Genomic DNA, 20,021 nt, shown 5'->3' with positions numbered 1-20,021 from the left:
TTTAAGCAGGCCATCATATATCATCAGCAAATACTGACTATTTCCCTACCTTCCTTATTTCTTCATTTCTTTTTTTTTAATACTATAGCTTCCATTGCATTTCTCAAATTATTTTTAACATTAATGATGATAATGGATTTTCTTATTTTACTCCCAATTTCATTGGTGAGACCTTTAAAATTTCTCCTCTCTCTATAGATAGATAGATAGATAGATAGATAGATAGATAGATAGATAGATAGATAGATAGATAGATATTGCTGACTCTTTGTCTTAGTTAAATACTATTTACCATTTCAAGGTGTAATATCTATTCATTTTTATGGTATAAATTTTTTTAAACAAATGCTATTTCCTGTCAAAGTGTTTACTGCATTTATTGTTAAAATAATAATTTTATTATTTTTGCTATTAACCCTGGTACATTATATTTTAATTTTACTAATATACTAAACAAAGCTTCCATTCCTGGAATAAATACAGTCCAGTGATAGTACATAATTTTTTAAACACGTGGCCATAATTTTTCTACTAATATTTAATTTAATATTTGTGTATCAGTATTCATTAGGAGTAGTGTATCTTTAATTTTTTCTTTCCTTTGTCTTTCCTTTGTGTGGGTATCAAGACCATGTAATGGTAATAATTTAATTAGAATTACTTATTTTTGATAATATTGGCATTGATTTTTCTTTGAATGTTTGATCTAATTCACTTGTAATTTTATCATTAAAATAGAAAATTGTTGAGAAAATAGCAAGAATGGTTTCACAGAAGAGATGGCAATAAAACTGGCATTTTATTTATTTTTATTTTTTAAATTAAAAAAAAAAACCCTTATCTTTTGTCTTAGAACCAATGATTCCAAGACAGAAGAGTGGTAAGGGCTAGGCAGTGGGGGTCAAGTGATTTGCCCAGGGTCACACAGCTGGGAAGTGTCTGAGGTCATATTTGAACCCAGGACCTCCCATCTCTAAGCCTGGCTCTCCATCCACTGAGCTACCCAGCTGCCCCCATGATTAGCTAACATTGATTGGATAGGACTAGAATTGACCCTCAAAGGTCACCTAGCTTAACCCCTTCATTTCCATCTGTGAAAACTGAGGCCCAGAGAAATTAAGATACCCTAGATCACAAATATAGAAAGAATCAGAGGTGACATTTGAACCCAGGACCTCTGATTACAGAGTCATCATTCTTTCCACTCTATTCTGCTGTGCTTCAAGGTCCAAGAGAGATTTGAGCCCCAGCACCTCACGTTGAATGGCTAAGTCTCTTTCCCCTTTGGGGGGGCTGTTCCTTCTGTGAACTCTCCAAGGGCAGAGAATTTGTTTTAAATTTTTATTTACATCCTCAGGATTTAAAACAGGGCTGGGCACATAATAAACAACTAAATCAATAGTGATTGATTGATTGCTTTGATCTAATGGGTGCACTGGTAGGGTTCAGTTTACTAGGAAAAATTGTCTTCAAATCCTCTCTTCTATACCTACCCAACTGCAACCTATGGAAAAGGGAAGGGGAAGGGAATAAGCATTTATGTAGCACCTACTATGTTCCAGGCATGATGACTAAGCATTTCTCAGAAATATTATCTCATTTGGTCCTTATCATAACCCTAGCAGTTTGGTGATATATTCCGCTCCATTTTGCAGGTGGGGAAACAGAGGCAATCAAAAACTAAGTGACTTGCCCAGAATCACACAGCTAATAAAATTAGATTTGAACTTAGGTCTTCCTGACTGCAGGCAAAGCACTCTGTCCATTATACCACCTAGCTATTTCTATGGTCAAAGCCATGAAGGTCAGAAGACCAGGTGTCAGTGTAGACAGTGGTCAGAAATATAGACAGATCAAAAAATGCTGCTTTTGAACGAGGAACCTTTGGGTAAGGTAAGTGATGCAGATCTGGGCAAGTCACTTTATCTCTGTGAGACTCAACTTGCTCTTCTGTAAAAGGGGTTAATAATAGTTGCAGGACTTTCCATTTAAGGTCAGTTTCCACAACCTGCTTCCTCACCTTGGCACAATAATTCACTTGGACCTTTGGTTGCATTTGGTCCACATTTTAGTGCCAAAACCAGAGATTTACCTCTAGATCTGGTCCTTTCTGAGGTATTGTTCTCCATCCTGGGGTTTCTGTTGCCTTAGTTTATGCATTAATTCCTACATAGTAGATCTATAATTCTGTGACCTGGTCCTACAATGCTCTGGCCACTGGGTGTTTCCAAGAACTCCCATAGCCAAGAGAACCTGGAACTGGTCAGAAGTCATAATTGGAAAACTGGCACTTTCTGAATCAGCTTGGTGTAGAAGGTCAAGTTTGGAGCTCTGGGTGTGGAGGGGATGAGAATAAGAGGACAAATGCCTCTAGATGATCTTAGGTGAGGAATGGAGGCAGCCCATCAAGCCATTTTCTGAACAAAAAACTTTAGGGAAGGGAAGTGACTCATGTTACATAAAATCTCTATTTTATTTATCGCTGACTGAATTTCTTCTCTTCATTTACTTTTCTTGCCCTTGATTGTGTTGAAGAATCTAGATTTGATACCTCTCTGGCTTGCCAAAAAATGTTAAATTTAATCTATCATCAAGAATGTTGCAAATAAGGGTGCTGTAACTAGGAATAGCTAGAATATTAATATAGGGATTTTAAGTGGGGAGAACACCATGTAACTGGGCCTGTGCAGTGGATAAATGCTGGAGACAGATGTGAAGAAACCTCTAATAAATATTGAAAAGAGGTTTGAGGAAAGATAAGGAAAGATAATGAAGGTTGAGGATTAGGATTGATTCCCTAACTCTAACAAAAGCTTATTCTAATTCCCTCTGATTCAAGAGAATCAGCTTCTTGCTCAGGCTTCCCTGAGCCTAACTTACAATTTCTTATCACTGAACTAAGTCCCTAGAATCTATGCTAAATAACCTATTCTAAAAATTATATATATATACATATATATATATATATACATATATATCCTTATATACATATATATGTATATATTAACCAATGCCTTCAGATCACTCCTCCAACTCCCAGTACTTTCTCAGCCTAGTCAGGCTTCTGGGCCTTTGGTAGGCCTCAAAGACCCTGCCCACTCTGCATTAACACAGAGGGGGGAAAAAACTACCTCTCTGTTTCTTATATAAGTAAGTTTACTGTCTCTTAGATCTTGTTAAGCATTAAAACAGTTTGGTTATTCACTCTCTCTGCCAACTGCCAGTCCTTCCAGGTCTAGATAGGCTTTTTGGCCTAAGCAGGCCTCAAAATGGCTTGGCCCTCTCGTCATCACACAAAGGAAAAACTGTCTCTCTCTTATTTTTGTTGATTTCTCCCACAAACTTATTCCAGAAACTCAAACCTGTTCTCCTTCACCTGCCCCTGGGTTTTTTCAGGGTTCTAAGGAACAGAAACACCAGCCTTCTAGGGAAAAAAAAAAACTCCAGGAAACCACCTGCTATGCAGGTCTGCAGTTGGAGAACTAAGTGCCTCAGGCTGCCCAGAATGCCAACAGGCAGTCTTCCCAAGATTCTGTCTGGTCTTAGAGAAACCTAACCCACTGTTCTTTACCCTGTCCTTAGCTGCTAAAATCCCAATTACTCTAAATGGTCCTCATTAGCCCTATGGTTTAATTAATCCTAATAATAGAACAAGGAGCATTCAAGTATTTATTTCCAATAGAGAATTAACTTTGTTATTAGGGAAAGTGGTATTGCATCCAGCACTGCTGACAAATCAGGCCACATATGGCTAGCATGTTGCCTAATAGCCTGATGCCTTTTACCTTTTAAAAAATTTTAACTTTAATTCTAAAAAATAATTTTATTCAAATATATTATATTTGCCAAATTACATGTAATAACAATTTTTCAATATATGTTTCCTGAAATTATAAGATGCAAATTGTTTTCCTTCTTCCCTTCGGTCCTGCTTCTTGGAGATAATAAGCTCCAGAATTCATTTTAAGGCATTAAATCAGTTTTTTGGTGGGTAATTTAATAGAGATCAGAGAAGAAATGATGAGTACCTTCTCCACTAACTTGGCTCTGCCCTGGGCTTTTATTCTTATAAATTTAAATTATTAGAAATTGGAAATAAGACCCTTATCAGAAGAATATGAAGCAAAGATTTTTCCCTTCAATTATTTGATTCTCTTCTCATTTTACCTACATTGGTTTTGCTTAATTTTAAGTTAGCAACATTGTCCATCTTACCTTGCTGTTCTCTCTATCCCTCGTGTGAACATGAACTATCCCCATCCATTAATATATGAAAGATACAATTCTCCTGATAACTCTCATTTATTTTATATCTCCTTTTGTCCCTAACTCGTGGACCCATTTGGAGTTTACTTTGTTATGCCGTGCAAGATATTGATCCATCGCTAGTTTCTGCCAGACTAATTTTCAGTATTCCCAGCAATTTTTGTCAAGTAATCAGTTCTTATCTTTGAAACTGTATTATAACCTCATTTTACATGTGAGGAAACTAAGGCAAAGATATAGGACATGGCAGGGCCATGATTTGAACCCAAGTCTTCTGACTCCAAATCCACAAATTTTAATACTGCCAGAAAAAAAGTGTATATGGCTAGAGATGTCATCAGAGTTTCATTGCTGGGTTCATCCTTCTGAGTTTTCCTCTGAGGAAGGACTAGAATAGTGCCACTTAGAATAATGGTGATGATCATGATAATGGTGATTACAATAACTGGCATTTTAGATAGAAATTTAAGGTTTACAAACCATTTTTTCTCATTTGAATAACATTTGTAAGAGTCAGACAATGTGATATCTTTCCTTCTGTACAGTATCAAGAACCCCTTACTATAAAATTTTCACCCTCAACTTCACCATCATCAACATGTTGTACGAAGCAAAGATGAGTGAAAAGGATTCCAGCACATTCAAGGCCACTGAGAATGTCCTGCAGCAACTGGTGAGACTCCATCCCCACTTCCCCTCTACCTCCTGTCTCCCATGCTGCCTTCCTCAGTCCTGGGTATCCAGGCTTGACCTAGCCAGATACTCAGAAGTTCCCTTCTCTACTTTTGTTTCCAGCTCAAGTTAGTGTTTGGAATGACCACCCTTGGCTCTCAGTATGCTGGATGCAGTGTGACCTTGCTGAGGTGAGAATCCTGCAAGATGTCAGCTCAAATAGCAAAGACCACCCTTTCCCATTTGACTCAGGTTTTGTCCAGGCTGCTGCTGCTTCTCCTTCCCAATAGCAATTCCTTCTTTCCCAAGCTGTAATGGATAAAATCCCCCAGACAACAAGCCATTAGAAATATTCTGGACTTCCTTCTACCCTTTCCCAGGTAGAAAAAAAAATTCTTTTCCCATAAGTCTTCCAAAGAGAAGGTTTTGACTCTACTCATTTTAACTTTATAACTCCATGTGAAAGGAATAACATAGGAGGCACCAAGTGAGTGCTTAGAAATTGATTGATTAGAACATATCAACTCTCACTATCTCTAGAATCATAGCATTATAGATTGAAAGCTGGAAGGGACAGTAGAGGTCATCTGGACCATTCTCTTCATTTACAGATGAAAAATGAAGTCCCAAGGATAGTCCAGTACCTTTTCTAATTTCAATGATATTGTCCAATTCAGAATTTGAACACAGGCCCTTTGATTTTAAGTTCAACAATCTTTCTACTACTCTAAAGAAATTACTGAAGATAATCAGACCTCATACATATTTGTAAACATAAAAATCAGAGCACTGCCAGCTCCATCGTGGAAGATAAAGTGCTAAGCCATTCAATCAGGAAGAATGTGAATCAGATGTGTGATGCTGTGCAAGTCACATAATCTGCTCCAGCCTCAATTTCTTTCCTCTATAAAATGAGAGGGTGGATTTGATGGCTTCTGATGTCCTTTTCAAGTCTAAATTTGCAATCCTCTCTGAACCTTTGTTCAGAATAAGCCACTTCTCTCAAAAGTGTCCTCTGAATAAATCACTTTCAGAAAATAAACCAGTGGTGTCAAACTCAAAAAGAAACTAAGACTACTAAATTATACATCAGGGTCCCTATGGCCTGCATATTGACTCAGAAAACCATACACAGATATTACCTTTTAAATTAATAAGTGAACAAATTAAAATCAGATTGGAACTACACTTTAATCAGGAATGACACTTTAATCTGATTCATGTGACCCTCAGGAAGGGCTATGTTTGACATCTATTGACTGAAACATCAATTTCCAGGCCTCTGAAGAATGGGACAGCAACAGGAGTGAAGGTACTGTGTACTTGTCAGGGAGATTCCTCCAAACCTCTCCTGAACAAAGAGAAGGTTTACTGGGAGCTGACTGAATACATCTATGGAAGAAACCTAAAACACCTGCTTGTAGAGAGAGACAGTCTCTTTGTGGATGGTAAATAGCTTGACTTGGGACTTGTACCTCTCTTCCTCTGGGGGTTCCCATTCCAGAAAATAGCCCTCCTGCCCCAAATTCTTCTTTCCTTTTGAGCCTCTCCGTTTTCATCATTTCCCTCTCTGAGGAGCACTGGCCCTCAAAGAGGTGACAAACCATGAAAATATGGAGTGCTCATTTCTCCTGCAACCAAGAAGTATGCCATGAATCCCTTCCTCTTGAGTGGTGAATCACCATTTTCCAATCCTATGGGCCCCAAATAATCTCCTCTCCATTCCTCCTTTAACCTTTTGCCAACATAGAGATACCCTACTCAAAGATTTATATGTACTCTCTCTCTTTCTCTTTTTCTCTCCACCTCTCATGTTTCTTTATTTCTTCTTTCTTCTCTCCCCCTTTTTTCTTATTCTTTTTTGTCTTCTCATTTCTCAAATATTCCCCACACTTCTTCACTTATCTTCTGACCTATTTTCTTTTTCTATCCTGTTCTCCTCTTCTCTTCCCTCCATTCATCTACTGTTCCTTGCCTTTTTCTTCCTTGCCCTCACCTTCTTCTCTCCATCACTTGTTCCCTCTGAATTTCTTTCTTTCGTCTCCTTCTTTTCTTTTCCCCTCCCCAACTACAGGGTATAACCATAAGCTGCCATGCATCAGATCCACAAAGAGTGAGTTTTAAATTTCTTTATTCTATATTTTATGGGACACTACCATGAAAGATTTTTTTACCCTTTTGGAAGGGAGTAGTGCAGGACAGAATAATTAAAGTGGTTTTCAGGGTTCAGAATGAGATATGCTATTAAATATGGCTAACATTTAGACATTATTATTTGCCAATGTTTTTATTTGCTACTCAAAACATATATCTAAATTGTTCAATAGGAAAAAATCACCCCATGGAATTTGGAAAGCACACTGTCTTTTATTTACTTCTTGTTCAAGATTTAGAGTCAGACCTTGTGGTCTTTGTAATCTGGTACATAGAGGGGATCTCCCAGCATTCCAGTGTCTTGTGCCTCTCCCCTAATATCTTTCATTCATGAATGTTGGCCACTGATTTTCATTAATAATGTTTTTATCCTCTGCTGCTTCAATAACTATACTCTCCAGTAAAGTCTCTTGCTCAGTCATCATTATCCTCTGGCATTGCAGTTAAGAAGTGCCTAATGCTTAACATCTCTTCTATTTTTTCACTTAATATCTCACCCAAGGACATGAAGCAGGAAATGGAGAGGGCAGGAAAGACACATAGTCTCAGGTGACATGTATGACAAAGAATGAAATGATCCCTCTCACAAGGTCTCAGTATTCTAACAATGATGACAACCACATGAATATATATTGAATATAAATTAAGAATAAGTATAATTAAAAGGTATAAATTAAGAATAAGTACAATTAAAAGGTATTTAGGGAGGAAGAGTTTAGGGAATCATGAAAGGTTTCATGTAGAAGGTAGTAATAGAACTGAATCTGAGGTGGAGGGGAGGAAGGAGAGCATTCCAGATATATAAGACTACTAGTGCACAGGCATAGCTATGGGAGGTGAAGTTTCCCATACCAGGGAAAAGGAGAGGGCCATATTGACAGAATTATATAATACTGTAAGAGGAAGAATAACATCCAATGACCCTGGAGGAGAGAAGTGGGTTGAGGCTACTATATATAAAATGTAAATGCCTTACATTAATCAGATAGAGGAAAAAAGCAGATAAAAAAAATGTGTATGCAACTAAAAAAACTAGAAAAAGAACTAATCAGAATTCTCTAATTAAGGTTAAAATTGGAAATCCTAAAAGTCAAAAGAGAAATTTATAAAATTGAAAGTGAGTATGCTACTGAACTAATAACCTAGGAGTTGGTTTCGTGAATAAAAAAAATCCACCTGCCCCATAGAGCATATAGCATTGGTTAATTTGTTTCAATAAGTAAAGAAGAAAATCAAATTACCAGTATCAAAAGTATAAAGAGTGACTTCACCATCAATAAAAAGAAATTAAAACAATCTTTATTAGCTATTTTACCCAATTATATGAGAATAAAACTGACAATCTTGTAGAAATGGATGAATATTTACCAAAAAATTTTAAATTTCCTAGATGAACAAAATAGGAAACAGAATTTTTAAATTATCCCATTTCAGAAAAGAATAAATTGACCAAGCTGTCAAAGAACTCCCCAAGAAAACACCCTAGGGCCAGATGGATTCACAAGGGAATTTTCTCAAAACATTGAAGGGCAATTAGTCCCAATGATGTATAAACTTTTTGGCAAAATGGACCAAGAAGGAGTGTTTCCAAATATGACACAAATATGGTGCTGATACCTAATGCAGGAAGAGCCAAACAAAGAAAATTACAGATCCATTCGCTTAATGAATATCAATGTAAAAATCTTAAATAAAATACTGGCAAAGAGACTCAAGTAGTATATCACAAAGATCATTCACCATGACCAGGTGGGATTAATTCCAGAAATGCAAGACTTGGTTTAATATGAAGAAAACTATCAGCATAATTGACCAGATCAATAACAAAATTAATATAAAAACATGATTATCTCAATAGATGCTGATAAAATCTTTGACAAGATTCAATACATTCCTCTTTAAAAAAGAGAAAACATAGTAATAAATGGATATTTCCTTAAAATGACAAGTAGTATCCATCTAAACCCACCAGAAAGTGTCATCTGCAATGGAGATAACTTAGATGCCTTCCCAATAAGATAAGGAGTGAAGCAAGGATGCCCTTTATCATCATTATTGTTTAATATCATACTAGAAATTATGATAGCTTTAGGAATAAGGTAAGAAAAGTAAATTGAAGGAATTAAACTAGGAAAAGGTTTTAAAAACAAAACAGAAGTTAAGGGATAGGTGGACCAGATTTGAGAATCATCAATATAGAGATGATAGTTAAATATTTTGAGTTTATGAGAGCACTGAGTGAAATCTCAGAGGAAGAAGAGAAGGGCCCAGCTAAAAGCCTTGTAGGGCACCTACAGTAAACATTTATGACCTAGATATGAATCGAGCATATGAGACTAAAACAGAGCAGTCAGACAAGTAGAAGGATAATGAGGAGAGCTTTGTTATGAAAAATTAAAGAGAATAGGGTATCAAAGGCTCCAGAGAGCTTAAGAAAATTGAGGATTAAGAAAGGAGGCCATTAAGAGATTTTTGCAATTAAGAGATTGTTAGTAATATTGAAGAGTGCAATTTCACTTGAGTGATGAGGTTGAAAACCAGAGTGTAGTTAAAAAGAGAGTAGGAAGAAGGGAAGTGGAAGCACCTTTTATGAACAGCTTTCTCAAGGATTTCAGTCACAAAATGAAAGAGATAGGAGAAGATAGCTACCAGGGACAGGTGGATAAAAGGAAAACTATTTTCAGATGGGGAAGTAGGTAAGCTGTCAGTAGATAAGAAGAGTTTGAAAAAAATGACAGAATGCGAATACTAGAGAGATTCTCTTCTGTGTTGAAGGATGAAGTAAAGAGAGCACATATTTTGGAGTTTCCTTCAGAATATATGGGGACAACATATTGGCCTTTCTATCCCAACTCCTATGGCTGAGATATATGTTCTCATTTATTCTTCTAGGGAGTAAGGTTGATGTAGGGCCTGTCACCAATATCCCAGACCAAGAAGCACCAGGAGATATGGCATCAGTGACTAGTGGCATGCTGACCTGCAAATCCACTGTAGATGATACAAGTAAGAAAATATTTTTTCTTTCTATTCTACTTGTAGAATTTATATTTTAGTTTTTATGCTAATATGAAAGTTCTAAAGTAATATTGTTGTCATTGGTTTAAAAATATTATAGCTTAAGTTAAAATGAATTTTAGTAACTTTATTTACAAGTAGGTGGAAAAATTAAAGTGGAATAATGTAGATAAGGAGAGACAGATTCTAATAAACCTACCAGCCCTTCTCCTGAGAACTCAGCCCTAGCAGTGCTTCCCCAAGACTCCATCTCCATGAGGATTTTCCTGGTAATCCTCAGTCTGAAGTGCTGGTGGTGTCCACAGTTGAGGGTTCCACCACTGCAGCCTCCTCCAAAGACAACGCAGGAATCTCAGGAACCAATCTCTCCAAAAGCCAGGAAAGGACAGCCTCTCTAGAACTAATCTCTCCAGAAACCAAGAAAGGAAGGCCAGCTACTCACCCAGCAAGCCAATGCAGGATCCAGGGGAAAAGTCTCCTCCTCCTGTCCAGCTCACTGAAGCAGAGAGACTCTAAAGAGGAACTCCAAAGGAGAAGTTCAAAGGAGAAGTCTCATTAGATAGGAAGTTTGGGACTTTTTATAGTCTTTTTTTCCATGTCACTTCCTGGCCCTTACCCACTTTATGGGAACCAATCACAGTCTTTGAATTTGCCTAGCACTGCTCAGGAGCAGGGCAGTGGCCTCTGCAGTTTTCACCCACTCTAGCAAGTGACTTTTGAACTCTCATACTTAGTGACTAATAAGGCACTACGTAGGGGTACTTAAGTTTTTGATTGATTTAATTAAAAGTTGCTGATTGTTAGACAAAGAGACTTTGATTCACTCATCATATACTTATATTCATTCTTGCTTGGGCACTTGTTTTCAATTTTGAAATAAGATATTGATGCGTCTTCATAGTCTGAGAATAGGACACTCACTGATGAGGGAGTTTGTCATTGAGTTGTAAGAGGTGGCAATTTCATCTGTCCCATTACTTTCTTCCCTGAAGTATGCTGTGATACGAGCATTACACTTTCTCGAACCCTGTCTCTTGCTCAATTATCATTATCCTCTGGCACTATAGATAGGAAATGAGTGATGGTTTTACTTCCTCCCCTGGAAATGTTTAATTAAGCCTGAAGGTCAGCAATTTTTGATCTGTCTACATTCCTGACCACTGTCTACACTTAAACCTGGTCAGACATAAAGCAGGAAATGGGAAAGGATAGCAGAGATGCACTTGTAGTGTAATTGCTGAAAATTGCTGCCCTTGAACAAGGAACTTTTGTAAGGTGAATGATACAGATCTGGACAAATCACTTTATCTCTGTGAGACTCAACTTGCTCATCTGTAAAAGAGGATAATAATAGTGTAGGACATTCCATTTAAGGTCAGTTTCCATGACCTGCTTCCTCACCTTGGCACAATATTTCACTTGGACCTTTGGTAATTATTTGCATTTGACTCACCCTTTTAGTGCCAAAACCAGAGATTTACCTCTATGTCTGGTCCTTTCTGAGGCATTATTCTCCATCTGGGGTTCCTATTGCCCTAGTTTATGCATTGGTTCCTACATAGTAGATCTGTGATTCCTGTGATCTGGACCTAAGATGCTATGGCCACTGAGTGTTTCCAAGAACTCCCATAGCCAAGAGAACCTGGAATTGGTCAGAGGTCAGAACTGGAAAACTGGACCTCTCTGATGTAATTGTCTCCACATGGCTCCTAGCAGCCCATCAACCTGGTGGACAAGGTCAGGTTTGGATCTCTAGGTGTGGTTGGAGATAAGGATGAGGAGATAAATGCCTCTAGATGATCTTAGGTGAGGAATGGAGGCAGCCCATCAAGCCATTTTCTGAACAAAAACTTCAGGGAAGGGAAGTGACTGATATAAGATAAAGTCTCTAGTGGACCCCTTTATTCGGCTCTGACTGAATTTCCTCTCTTAATATACTTCTTGTCCTTGATAGTAAGCCAATCTGAACAAGGAGGGTTCAGGCATCTATTTACAATAGTAAACTAACTTTGATATTAGGGAAACAAAATGTCATATATGTTTTCTGAAATTATAAGGCCCAAATTGTCTTCCTCCTTTCCTTCTTTCCTCCCTCTTGGAGATGGTAAGCAATCAGAACTAGATTTTACATGTATTATTATGGAAAGCATACTTCCATGTCATTCATTCATGGAAGACAATACTCAATATAAAACACAAACCATAAAATAAAACTGGATATGAACTAATATAAAAGTCAGTATGCTTTGATATGCTTCTGACTCCCACATTTTTTTCCTCTGAAGGTAGATAGCATTCTTTGTCAGAAGTCCTTCAGAATTGTCCCAGATTACTGCATTACTGAGAGTAGCTAAGACTTTCATAGTCAATCATCCTGGAATATTTTGTTACTGTGTATAATATTCTTCAAGACCTGCATATTTCACTCAGCATCAGTTCATGTGGTTCTTTCCAGCTTTTCTGAAATTTTCCTGCTGATCATTACTTATAGAACAATAATATTCCATCACCAACATATACAGTCATTCCCCAATTAATGAACATCCCCTCAATGTCCAAATTTTGCCACCACATGAAGAGCAGCTATAAAATTTTTGAACAAATAGGTCCTTTCCCCTTTTTTATTATATTGTTTGGATACAGAGCCAGTAGTGGAATTCTGGGATTAAAGACTATGCACAACTGTTTGACCACATGGGTCAATGGGGATATGATTGGGGTATAGACTCTAAATGATCACCCTAGTGTAAAACATTAATAATATATAAATAGGTTTTGATCAAGGACACCTGTAAAACCCAATGAAATTCCTTGCTGGCAATGGGAGGGGGTGGGGGGAAAGGTAAGGGAAAGAACATGATTCATGTAACCAGGGAAAAATACTCTAAATTGACTAATTAAATAAAATTTAAAAAAAAAAGAGAAACAACAGTTAAACTTGGAATCTGAGTTTCAGGTTCTTTGTACAGCTGCCTTCAGAGTATACTCTCTGGGGATCTATCTTCTTTCAGTTCTTCAAATGTGGGATCATGCAAACAAAGGTGTTTTTAATAGCCTCCTGATCTAAATTCTGGCTTCTGAGTAACCCCAGCCATTTCCCCCCACTTTGAACTGTGACCAGGGAGAGTCTGCTGCTCCCCTGTGGCTACAAGCACTCGTGTCTGCTAGCACTTCTACACCTTGAGATCCCCACAGATTGGGGTCTGTTTCTGAATATGAGCAATGCAACAGGAGAATTGCCTTCACTATCAGCAAAGGGATTCCTAAAATCTCCTTCTGAGCCACTGCCTGATCTCTCACCCCCTTATTGACTGGGAATGAATGCTCCAGAAGCCTTTCCTGTTGCTTCAGTTATAGACAAGTCCTTTTGGCTTGATGGGGTCTGCCCTGGTGCACTGCTCTACTTCCACCTCCACCTCTGTACACTTCATCTGTCCTATGGGCCTTCTTAATGATTTTGTGCTGGAAAACCACTTGTTTGTCTTTTTGTGTGTGATATACTTCTCCAGAATTCATTTTAAGTCATTATATCAGATTTTTGGAGGGTAATTTAATAGAGAGAAGATGAGAGATGTATACCTTCTCCACTAACTTGCTCTAGCCTGGGCTTTTATTCTTATAAATTTGAATTATTGGAAATTGGAAATGAGACCCTTAACAGAAGAATATGAAGCAAATTTTTCCTCTCCAATTACTCAATTCCCTTCTCATTGTATCTACATTGGTTTTGTTTTTGGGGGGAAACTATTTAATTTTAAGTTAGCAACATTGTCCATTTTATCTTGCCATCCTACCTATCCCTCATGTGAACATGAACTGTCCCTCTGTCCACTAAAATGAAAGATACAATTTTCCTGATAACTCCCATTTGTTTTATATCACCTTTTAGGGTAGCTAGCTCATATACCCATTTGGAGTTTACTTTGTTATGTCAAGCAAGATATCGGTCTATCCCTAATTTCTGCCATATTAATTTTCAGTATTACAAGCAATTTTTGCCAAGTAATGTGTTCTTTTCTTTGAAACTAGATTAGCCTCCTCATTTTACATGTGAGGAAACTAAGGCAAAAACAATAAGACATGGCAAGGCCATGATTTGAATCCAGGTCTTCTGACACCAAGTTCACAATTTTTAATACTGCCAGAAAAAAAAAAGTGTGTATGTCTAGAGGTATCCTCAGAGTTTTCCTCTGAGGAAGGACTAGAACAGTGCCACCTGGAATAATGGTCATGATCAGGATAATTGCCATCACAATAACTAGCATTTAGATAGAACTTTAAGGTTTACAAAGCATTTTTTCTCATTTGAATAACATTTGTAAGGCTCAGACAATGGGTTATCTTTCCCTTCTGTACAGCAGCAGGGAGCTCCAACTTGAAGACCTTCACCATCAACTTCACCATCACCAACATGTTGTACACAGCAAAGATGGATCAAAGGGATTCCACCACATTCCGTATAGCTGAGCTTATCCTTCAGCACCTGGTGAGACTCCCCCCACATACAGTCCCCCTCCTCCACTCCCCCTCTTCCTCCTTGCTTCCATGCTGCCTTCCTCATCCCTGGGTATAGGCTTCCTTTAGCCAGGTACTCAGAAGTTCCCTTCTCTCTTTTTGTTTCCAGCTCAAGGTATTGTTTGAAAGAAGCAGCCTTGGCTCTCATTATTCTGGATGCACTAGTCTCTCATTGAGGTGAGAATCTTGAAAGCCATCAGCTCAAATAGCAGGGACCATAACATTCCCATTTGACAAAGATCATACACAGACGGGTTCTTCTCCTTCCCAATAGCAATTCCTTCTTTCCCAAGCTGTAATGGATTAACTCCCCCAACCCACAAGCCATTAGAAATAGTGTGGGCACCTTCTACCCTTTCCCAGGTGGAGAAAAACTTATTTTCCCATAAGTCTTCCAAAGACAAGGTTGTAAATTTAATCACTAACTTTATAACTTTATAGGAGGCACCAACAGAGAGAGTACTTAGAAAATAATTGATGAGAACATATCAACATTCACTGTCTCTAGAATCATAGGATTATAGAATAGAAGCTGAAAGGGATAATAGAGGCCATATGGACCACTCTTCATTTACAGTTGAAAAAATGAAGACCCAAGTAGATTCCAGTAACTTTTCCTAGATCAAAGATACTTGTCAGATCCAGAATTTGAACACAGGCCCTTTGATTTTAAATCCAGTGATATTTCCACACTAAACTACTGAAAATGATCTGACCCCATACACACTTGTAAACATAGATATGAGTGAATTTACACAGCACTGCCAATTTCATCACAGCAGATCAGAGTGCTGAGCTTGCAATCAGGAAGACCTTAGTTCAAATTCTCTCTGAAGACACTTAGCAGCTGTGTGACCCTCAGCAAGTCACATAACTTGCCTTAGTCTCAATTTCTTCAAAGTTGGTTTTGATGTCTTCCAATGTCCTTTTCAACTCTCAAACTACAATTCTCTCCAAAGCATTGTTCAAAGAGGGCCACTTCTTTCAAGAGTGTTTTCTGAATAACTAAATTTCATTAATTAAACCACTGGTGTCAAACTCAAAAGGAAGAAAAAGAGGCCACTAAATTGTACATCAAGGTCCCTGTGCCCTGCATGTTGACTCAGAAAACCATACATTTTTATATAGTTCATCATTGACACTTTAAAATTAGAGAGGAACTACACTTTAGTCTTGTTCAGGTGATTTTCAGGAAGGGCCATGTTTGATATATCTTGTCTAAATCATCAATTTCCAGGTCTATGAAAAATGGGACAGCAACAGGAGTGGATGCCATATGTTCTTATCAGGAAGTTTCCTCCAGCCCTGTCTTGGACAGAAAGAAGATTTACTGGGAGCTGAGTCAACAGACAGATGGAATAACAAAGCTCGGAGGTTATATTCTAGATAAGAAAAGCCTCTATGTGGATGGTGAGTAGCCCAAATTGGGACATGCATCTTTCTTTCTCTAGGTGTTTCCATTCATGAAAACAACCCACTTACCATAAATTCTTCTTTCCTTTTAAACCACCTTTGTCTTCATGGCTTTTTCTATCCCTCCTGGGAGACTGGTCCTCAAAGTGGTGACAAAGCATAAAGATATGGAGGTTTACTACTAAAGATCATAAGTGACTGGATTTTTCTTGGGCTCCTAACACAAAGATGTATGCCATGAGTCTCCCTTCCTCTTGAATGAGAAAGTGCCTTGAATGATAAAGTGACATTTTACCAACACTATGGGCCCCAGAATATCTCTCCATTCCTTCCTTCAACTTTTGCCCAGATTCCCTGCTGAAATATTCATGTGTATTCTCTCTCTCTCTCTCTCTCTCTCTCCCTCTCTCTCTCTCCCTCTCTCTCTCTCTCTCCCTCTCCCTCTCCCTCTCCCTCTCCCTCTTTTTCTCTGCCCCTCCTCTTTCCTCTTCCCTCAACTATAACTTTTCTTTTTCATTTCTTTTCTCCTTCCTCTTTTTCTCTTCTTTTATTCTTCTTTTTTCTATTTCCCTCTCCTCTTGTCTTCACTTCTCTTCCATTCTGTTCTCTTCTCTCCTCTCCCCTCATTGCATCGCTGATTCCCTGCCTTCTTCCCTCCCTTCTTCTCTTCCCTCCCTTTAATCTCTCCTTCTCTCCTTCACTCTGAGTTTCTTCCTTCTCCTTCTTTTCTTCTCCCCTCTCCAACTACAGGGTATAACCATCAGATGCCAAGCACCTCCACAAACAGTGAGTTTTAACTTTCTTAATTTCTCTATTTTCTGGGAGATTGCAATGAAAAAAAAATACATACTTTTACCTTTTGGAGAAGGAGGGAAATAGGACAGAGGGAAAAAAGTGGTTTTGGGGGCTCAGAATTAGGTATGCTGTTAGAAATGGCCAATGTAGAGAACTTCTTTACTCATATGTCTATATTTTTTTGCTACTCAAAACATATCTAAATTGTTCAAAAGGGCAAAAATTAACCCAACAGGACTGGGAAAGAAAGTTACTCCTATCCCCTTCTTATTCAGTATTTATAGTCAAACATTATAGTCTTTGTAACCCTGGTACACAGAAGGGATCTCCAAGCATTCCAGGGAGACTTGTACCCCCTACTCTATAATCTTCATTCGGCAATGTTGGCCAATGGTTTTCAATAAAAAAGCTTTTGTTCTTCCCTGCTTCAATCATTACACTTTCTCGAACTCTGTCTCTTGCTCAATTATCATTATCCTCTGGCACTATAGATAGGAAATGAGTGATGGTTTTACTTCCTCCCCTGGAAATGTTTAATTAAGCCTGAAGGTCAGACATAAAGCAGGAAATGGGAAAGGATAGCAGAGATGCACTTGTAGTGTAAAAATTAAAATTAAATCTCAAATATAAAATTATTATATTTTAGGAGGTTTATTAATAAGGAATAAGAGGATACAAAATAAAGATCATGTGCCCATGGCTGACTATCCCATTTAAAATCCTCATGCTTCATTTATCACCACCATCATGCAAGCCCAAGAAAAAAGGCCCAAGAGGACTGCCCACTCGTTAATATCCTCTGTCTACAGGAAGTACATAATGGCAGGAAAGTCAGTGGGTTCTCAGGAAATGTAGTTCTTTTTTAGGGTAACAGATTTTCAATTACACATCCCCCCCCCCCAGATCCTTGGAAGAGTACTCTCCAATGGATCTTGTAAACATAAACAACTTTTAAATTACAATCATTTGGGAACAAAAGGAAAACAAAACAAGATCAATGATTGCTAGGCACATTTACAAAAAGCCAGTTATAGGGCAGTCTCCTTTGGCATAAGACATTCAAAACAAATGTTTTTAACCCCACACACTTCAAATCACTACATCCCAAAGTTCACTCTAGATCTTCTGGTGCAGTGTGTGGACTGTGGAGGCATCTTCATGGTGTCTTCTCCAAACAGTTCACTTTCTGGATTCAGAGAGATAGAAATTACTCTCAAAAGAATTTAAACTTTACATTTAAGAATAATTATAGATTCCCTCCTGAAGAGGGTGTTGAAAAACACAGGGATCACTTATGGATGCATGGCTGAGTTATGAGGTATATGAATCAATTGACAAGAGAGAAATCAAAAACAAAAAATCCAAATAAAAGAACAAAGATAACTTCTGGATGAAATGTAGACTATCAAAGTCTAATGTGTAAAAATTCTAAGTAAAGGAAAAATAAATCTATAACAGGTCCTTGAATCAGGGCCCAATTAAAGTGATATCTTTCCCACAAGTCTGTAGAACAAAAATGCAGTAAGACTGTAGGGATAAAGGCAACAGAATATAACTAATAGTTAAAACACAGTAGATTAAACTGATTCAGTGAAACAGAATAGTATTGAATACATTAATATATGATCTTAAAACAACAAAATTAAATCTTAAAGAAAAACAATTAGCAAAATACAATAAGATAAAGAGACTTTCATTTTAAAAATGGAGTCTGAAAAGGCTTAAAAAATTCACTTCTAGTCTCTTTAAAGTTCCTTTCCTGGGATCTCCCATAGAGAAGGAGAACATGGGTTTGAGGAATCCCAAACTGGATGCATCTTAGGGACTAGGCAGGTCCAAATGGCAAAGGGTTGTAGGGAAATGAATTTCTCCCCTGAATCTCAGGCAAGATAAATAAAAGGATCAGTGGACTCATGAATGGTAGAAGCTATTTGAAATATGCAAGGTACTGCTCTTTCATAGAGTATGCCATGCTTGTAATTTACTTCCTGTTTGGAAGAATAAAAACATCTTTGCTTCCCCCCTGAGGTAAAACACTAGTTTCTCCAGCCACATGGAGAGGAAGTTAGGAGACTAATCATTGCCTAAGGAAAATACATCCCAGTTTTTATCAGTTGCCCATAGATCTGCTCCAAGTTTGTGAGTTGCAAATACATATTAGCAGCTAACAGCAGCCCAGCAGGATCAGCAACAGCAGTTGGGGTCAGAGTCGAGGCAGAGGTTGATTCAGGAGCAGTAATAGGCATGGGGGCCAGAGATCAGGAGGAGGACTGCTATGGGCTGATGGCAGGAACTGAGGAACATGGTCCCAAGCAGATAGGCAGGAGAAGCAGCTTATCTCTTCTTCATCAAGAGTCACCTGGCTAAAAATAGCCTGACCAGTAGGGAAAGCAAATGGCCAAAAAGTAGGGAAAGAAAAAGGTAGCAGCTCCAAAGAGAGTGAGTTTTGGAAAATAGGTGAGTGGGAGAAAAGCATTGGCAGGAGAAATGTGGCTTTAAAAAATTCATCTAAGCTATCTTTAAAAAAAATGAGGGGGCAGCCGGGTAGTTTAGTGGATTGAAAGTTAGACCTAGAGACGGGAGGCCGTAGGTTCAAATCTGGCCTCAGACACTTCCCAGCTGTGTGACCCTGGGCAAGTCACTTAACCCCCATTGCCTAGCCCTTACCACTCTTCTGCCTTGGAGCCAATACACAGTATTGACTCCAAGATGGAAGGTATGGGTTTAAAAAAAGTTTTAATTAAAAAAATAAATTGAGAAGTTCTTCTCCAACTAGTGGTTGCCAAAAACTGTAAAAATTAAAATGAAAATATAAAATTATTACATTTTAGGAGGTTTATTAATGATAATTAGAAATCAATGATTAAAAGGATACAAAATAAAGACCACATGGCCATGGCTAATTAGCCCATTTAAAATTCCCATACTTAGCTTATCACCTCCACCATGCTGGCTATAAGTCCAAGAAAAAAGACCCAAGAGACCACCCACTCCCTAATATCCTCTGTCTATAGGAAGTATGTAATGGAAGTAAGTCAGTGGGCTCCTGAGAAATGTAGTTCTATTTTAGGGTAACAGATTTTCAATTATACAGTAGATGTCAGGTATGACACAGAATATAATAATCCTTTCTCAGAAGGACCCTGTATTCTAAAACAAGGGTGAACAACAACAACTCCAGAGATAAA

General features: G+C 38.0%; 1 protein-coding gene across 2 annotated transcripts in view; it reads left to right on the top strand.

Annotated features, from left to right (window-relative positions):
* The window catches only part of LOC103093249 (mucin-16-like), a 165,882-nt gene that overhangs the window by 19,690 nt on the left and 126,171 nt on the right, over positions 1-20,021 (top strand). The window contains exons 8-16 of one of the 2 annotated variants that reach the window (XM_056820567.1): positions 4,812-4,939; positions 5,062-5,129; positions 6,217-6,386; positions 7,013-7,051; positions 9,985-10,098; positions 14,472-14,596; positions 14,735-14,802; positions 15,863-16,035; positions 16,789-16,824. In XM_056820567.1, the coding sequence (XP_056676545.1) occupies positions 4,812-4,939; positions 5,062-5,129; positions 6,217-6,386; positions 7,013-7,051; positions 9,985-10,098; positions 14,472-14,596; positions 14,735-14,802; positions 15,863-16,035; positions 16,789-16,824 (921 nt within the window). Of the gene's footprint in view, positions 1-4,811; positions 4,940-5,061; positions 5,130-6,216; positions 6,387-7,012; positions 7,052-9,984; positions 10,099-14,468; positions 14,597-14,734; positions 14,803-15,862; positions 16,036-16,788; positions 16,825-20,021 lie in introns of both variants that reach the window. The other variant, XM_056820566.1, reaches the window with a different exon arrangement.

Source organism: Monodelphis domestica, chromosome 3 (genome assembly GCF_027887165.1).
Source record: "Monodelphis domestica isolate mMonDom1 chromosome 3, mMonDom1.pri, whole genome shotgun sequence".
Lineage (NCBI taxonomy): Eukaryota > Metazoa > Chordata > Mammalia > Didelphimorphia > Didelphidae > Monodelphis > Monodelphis domestica.
The sequence above is the reverse complement of the archived record's forward strand: the minus strand, read 5'-3'. Positions and strand labels throughout refer to the sequence as shown.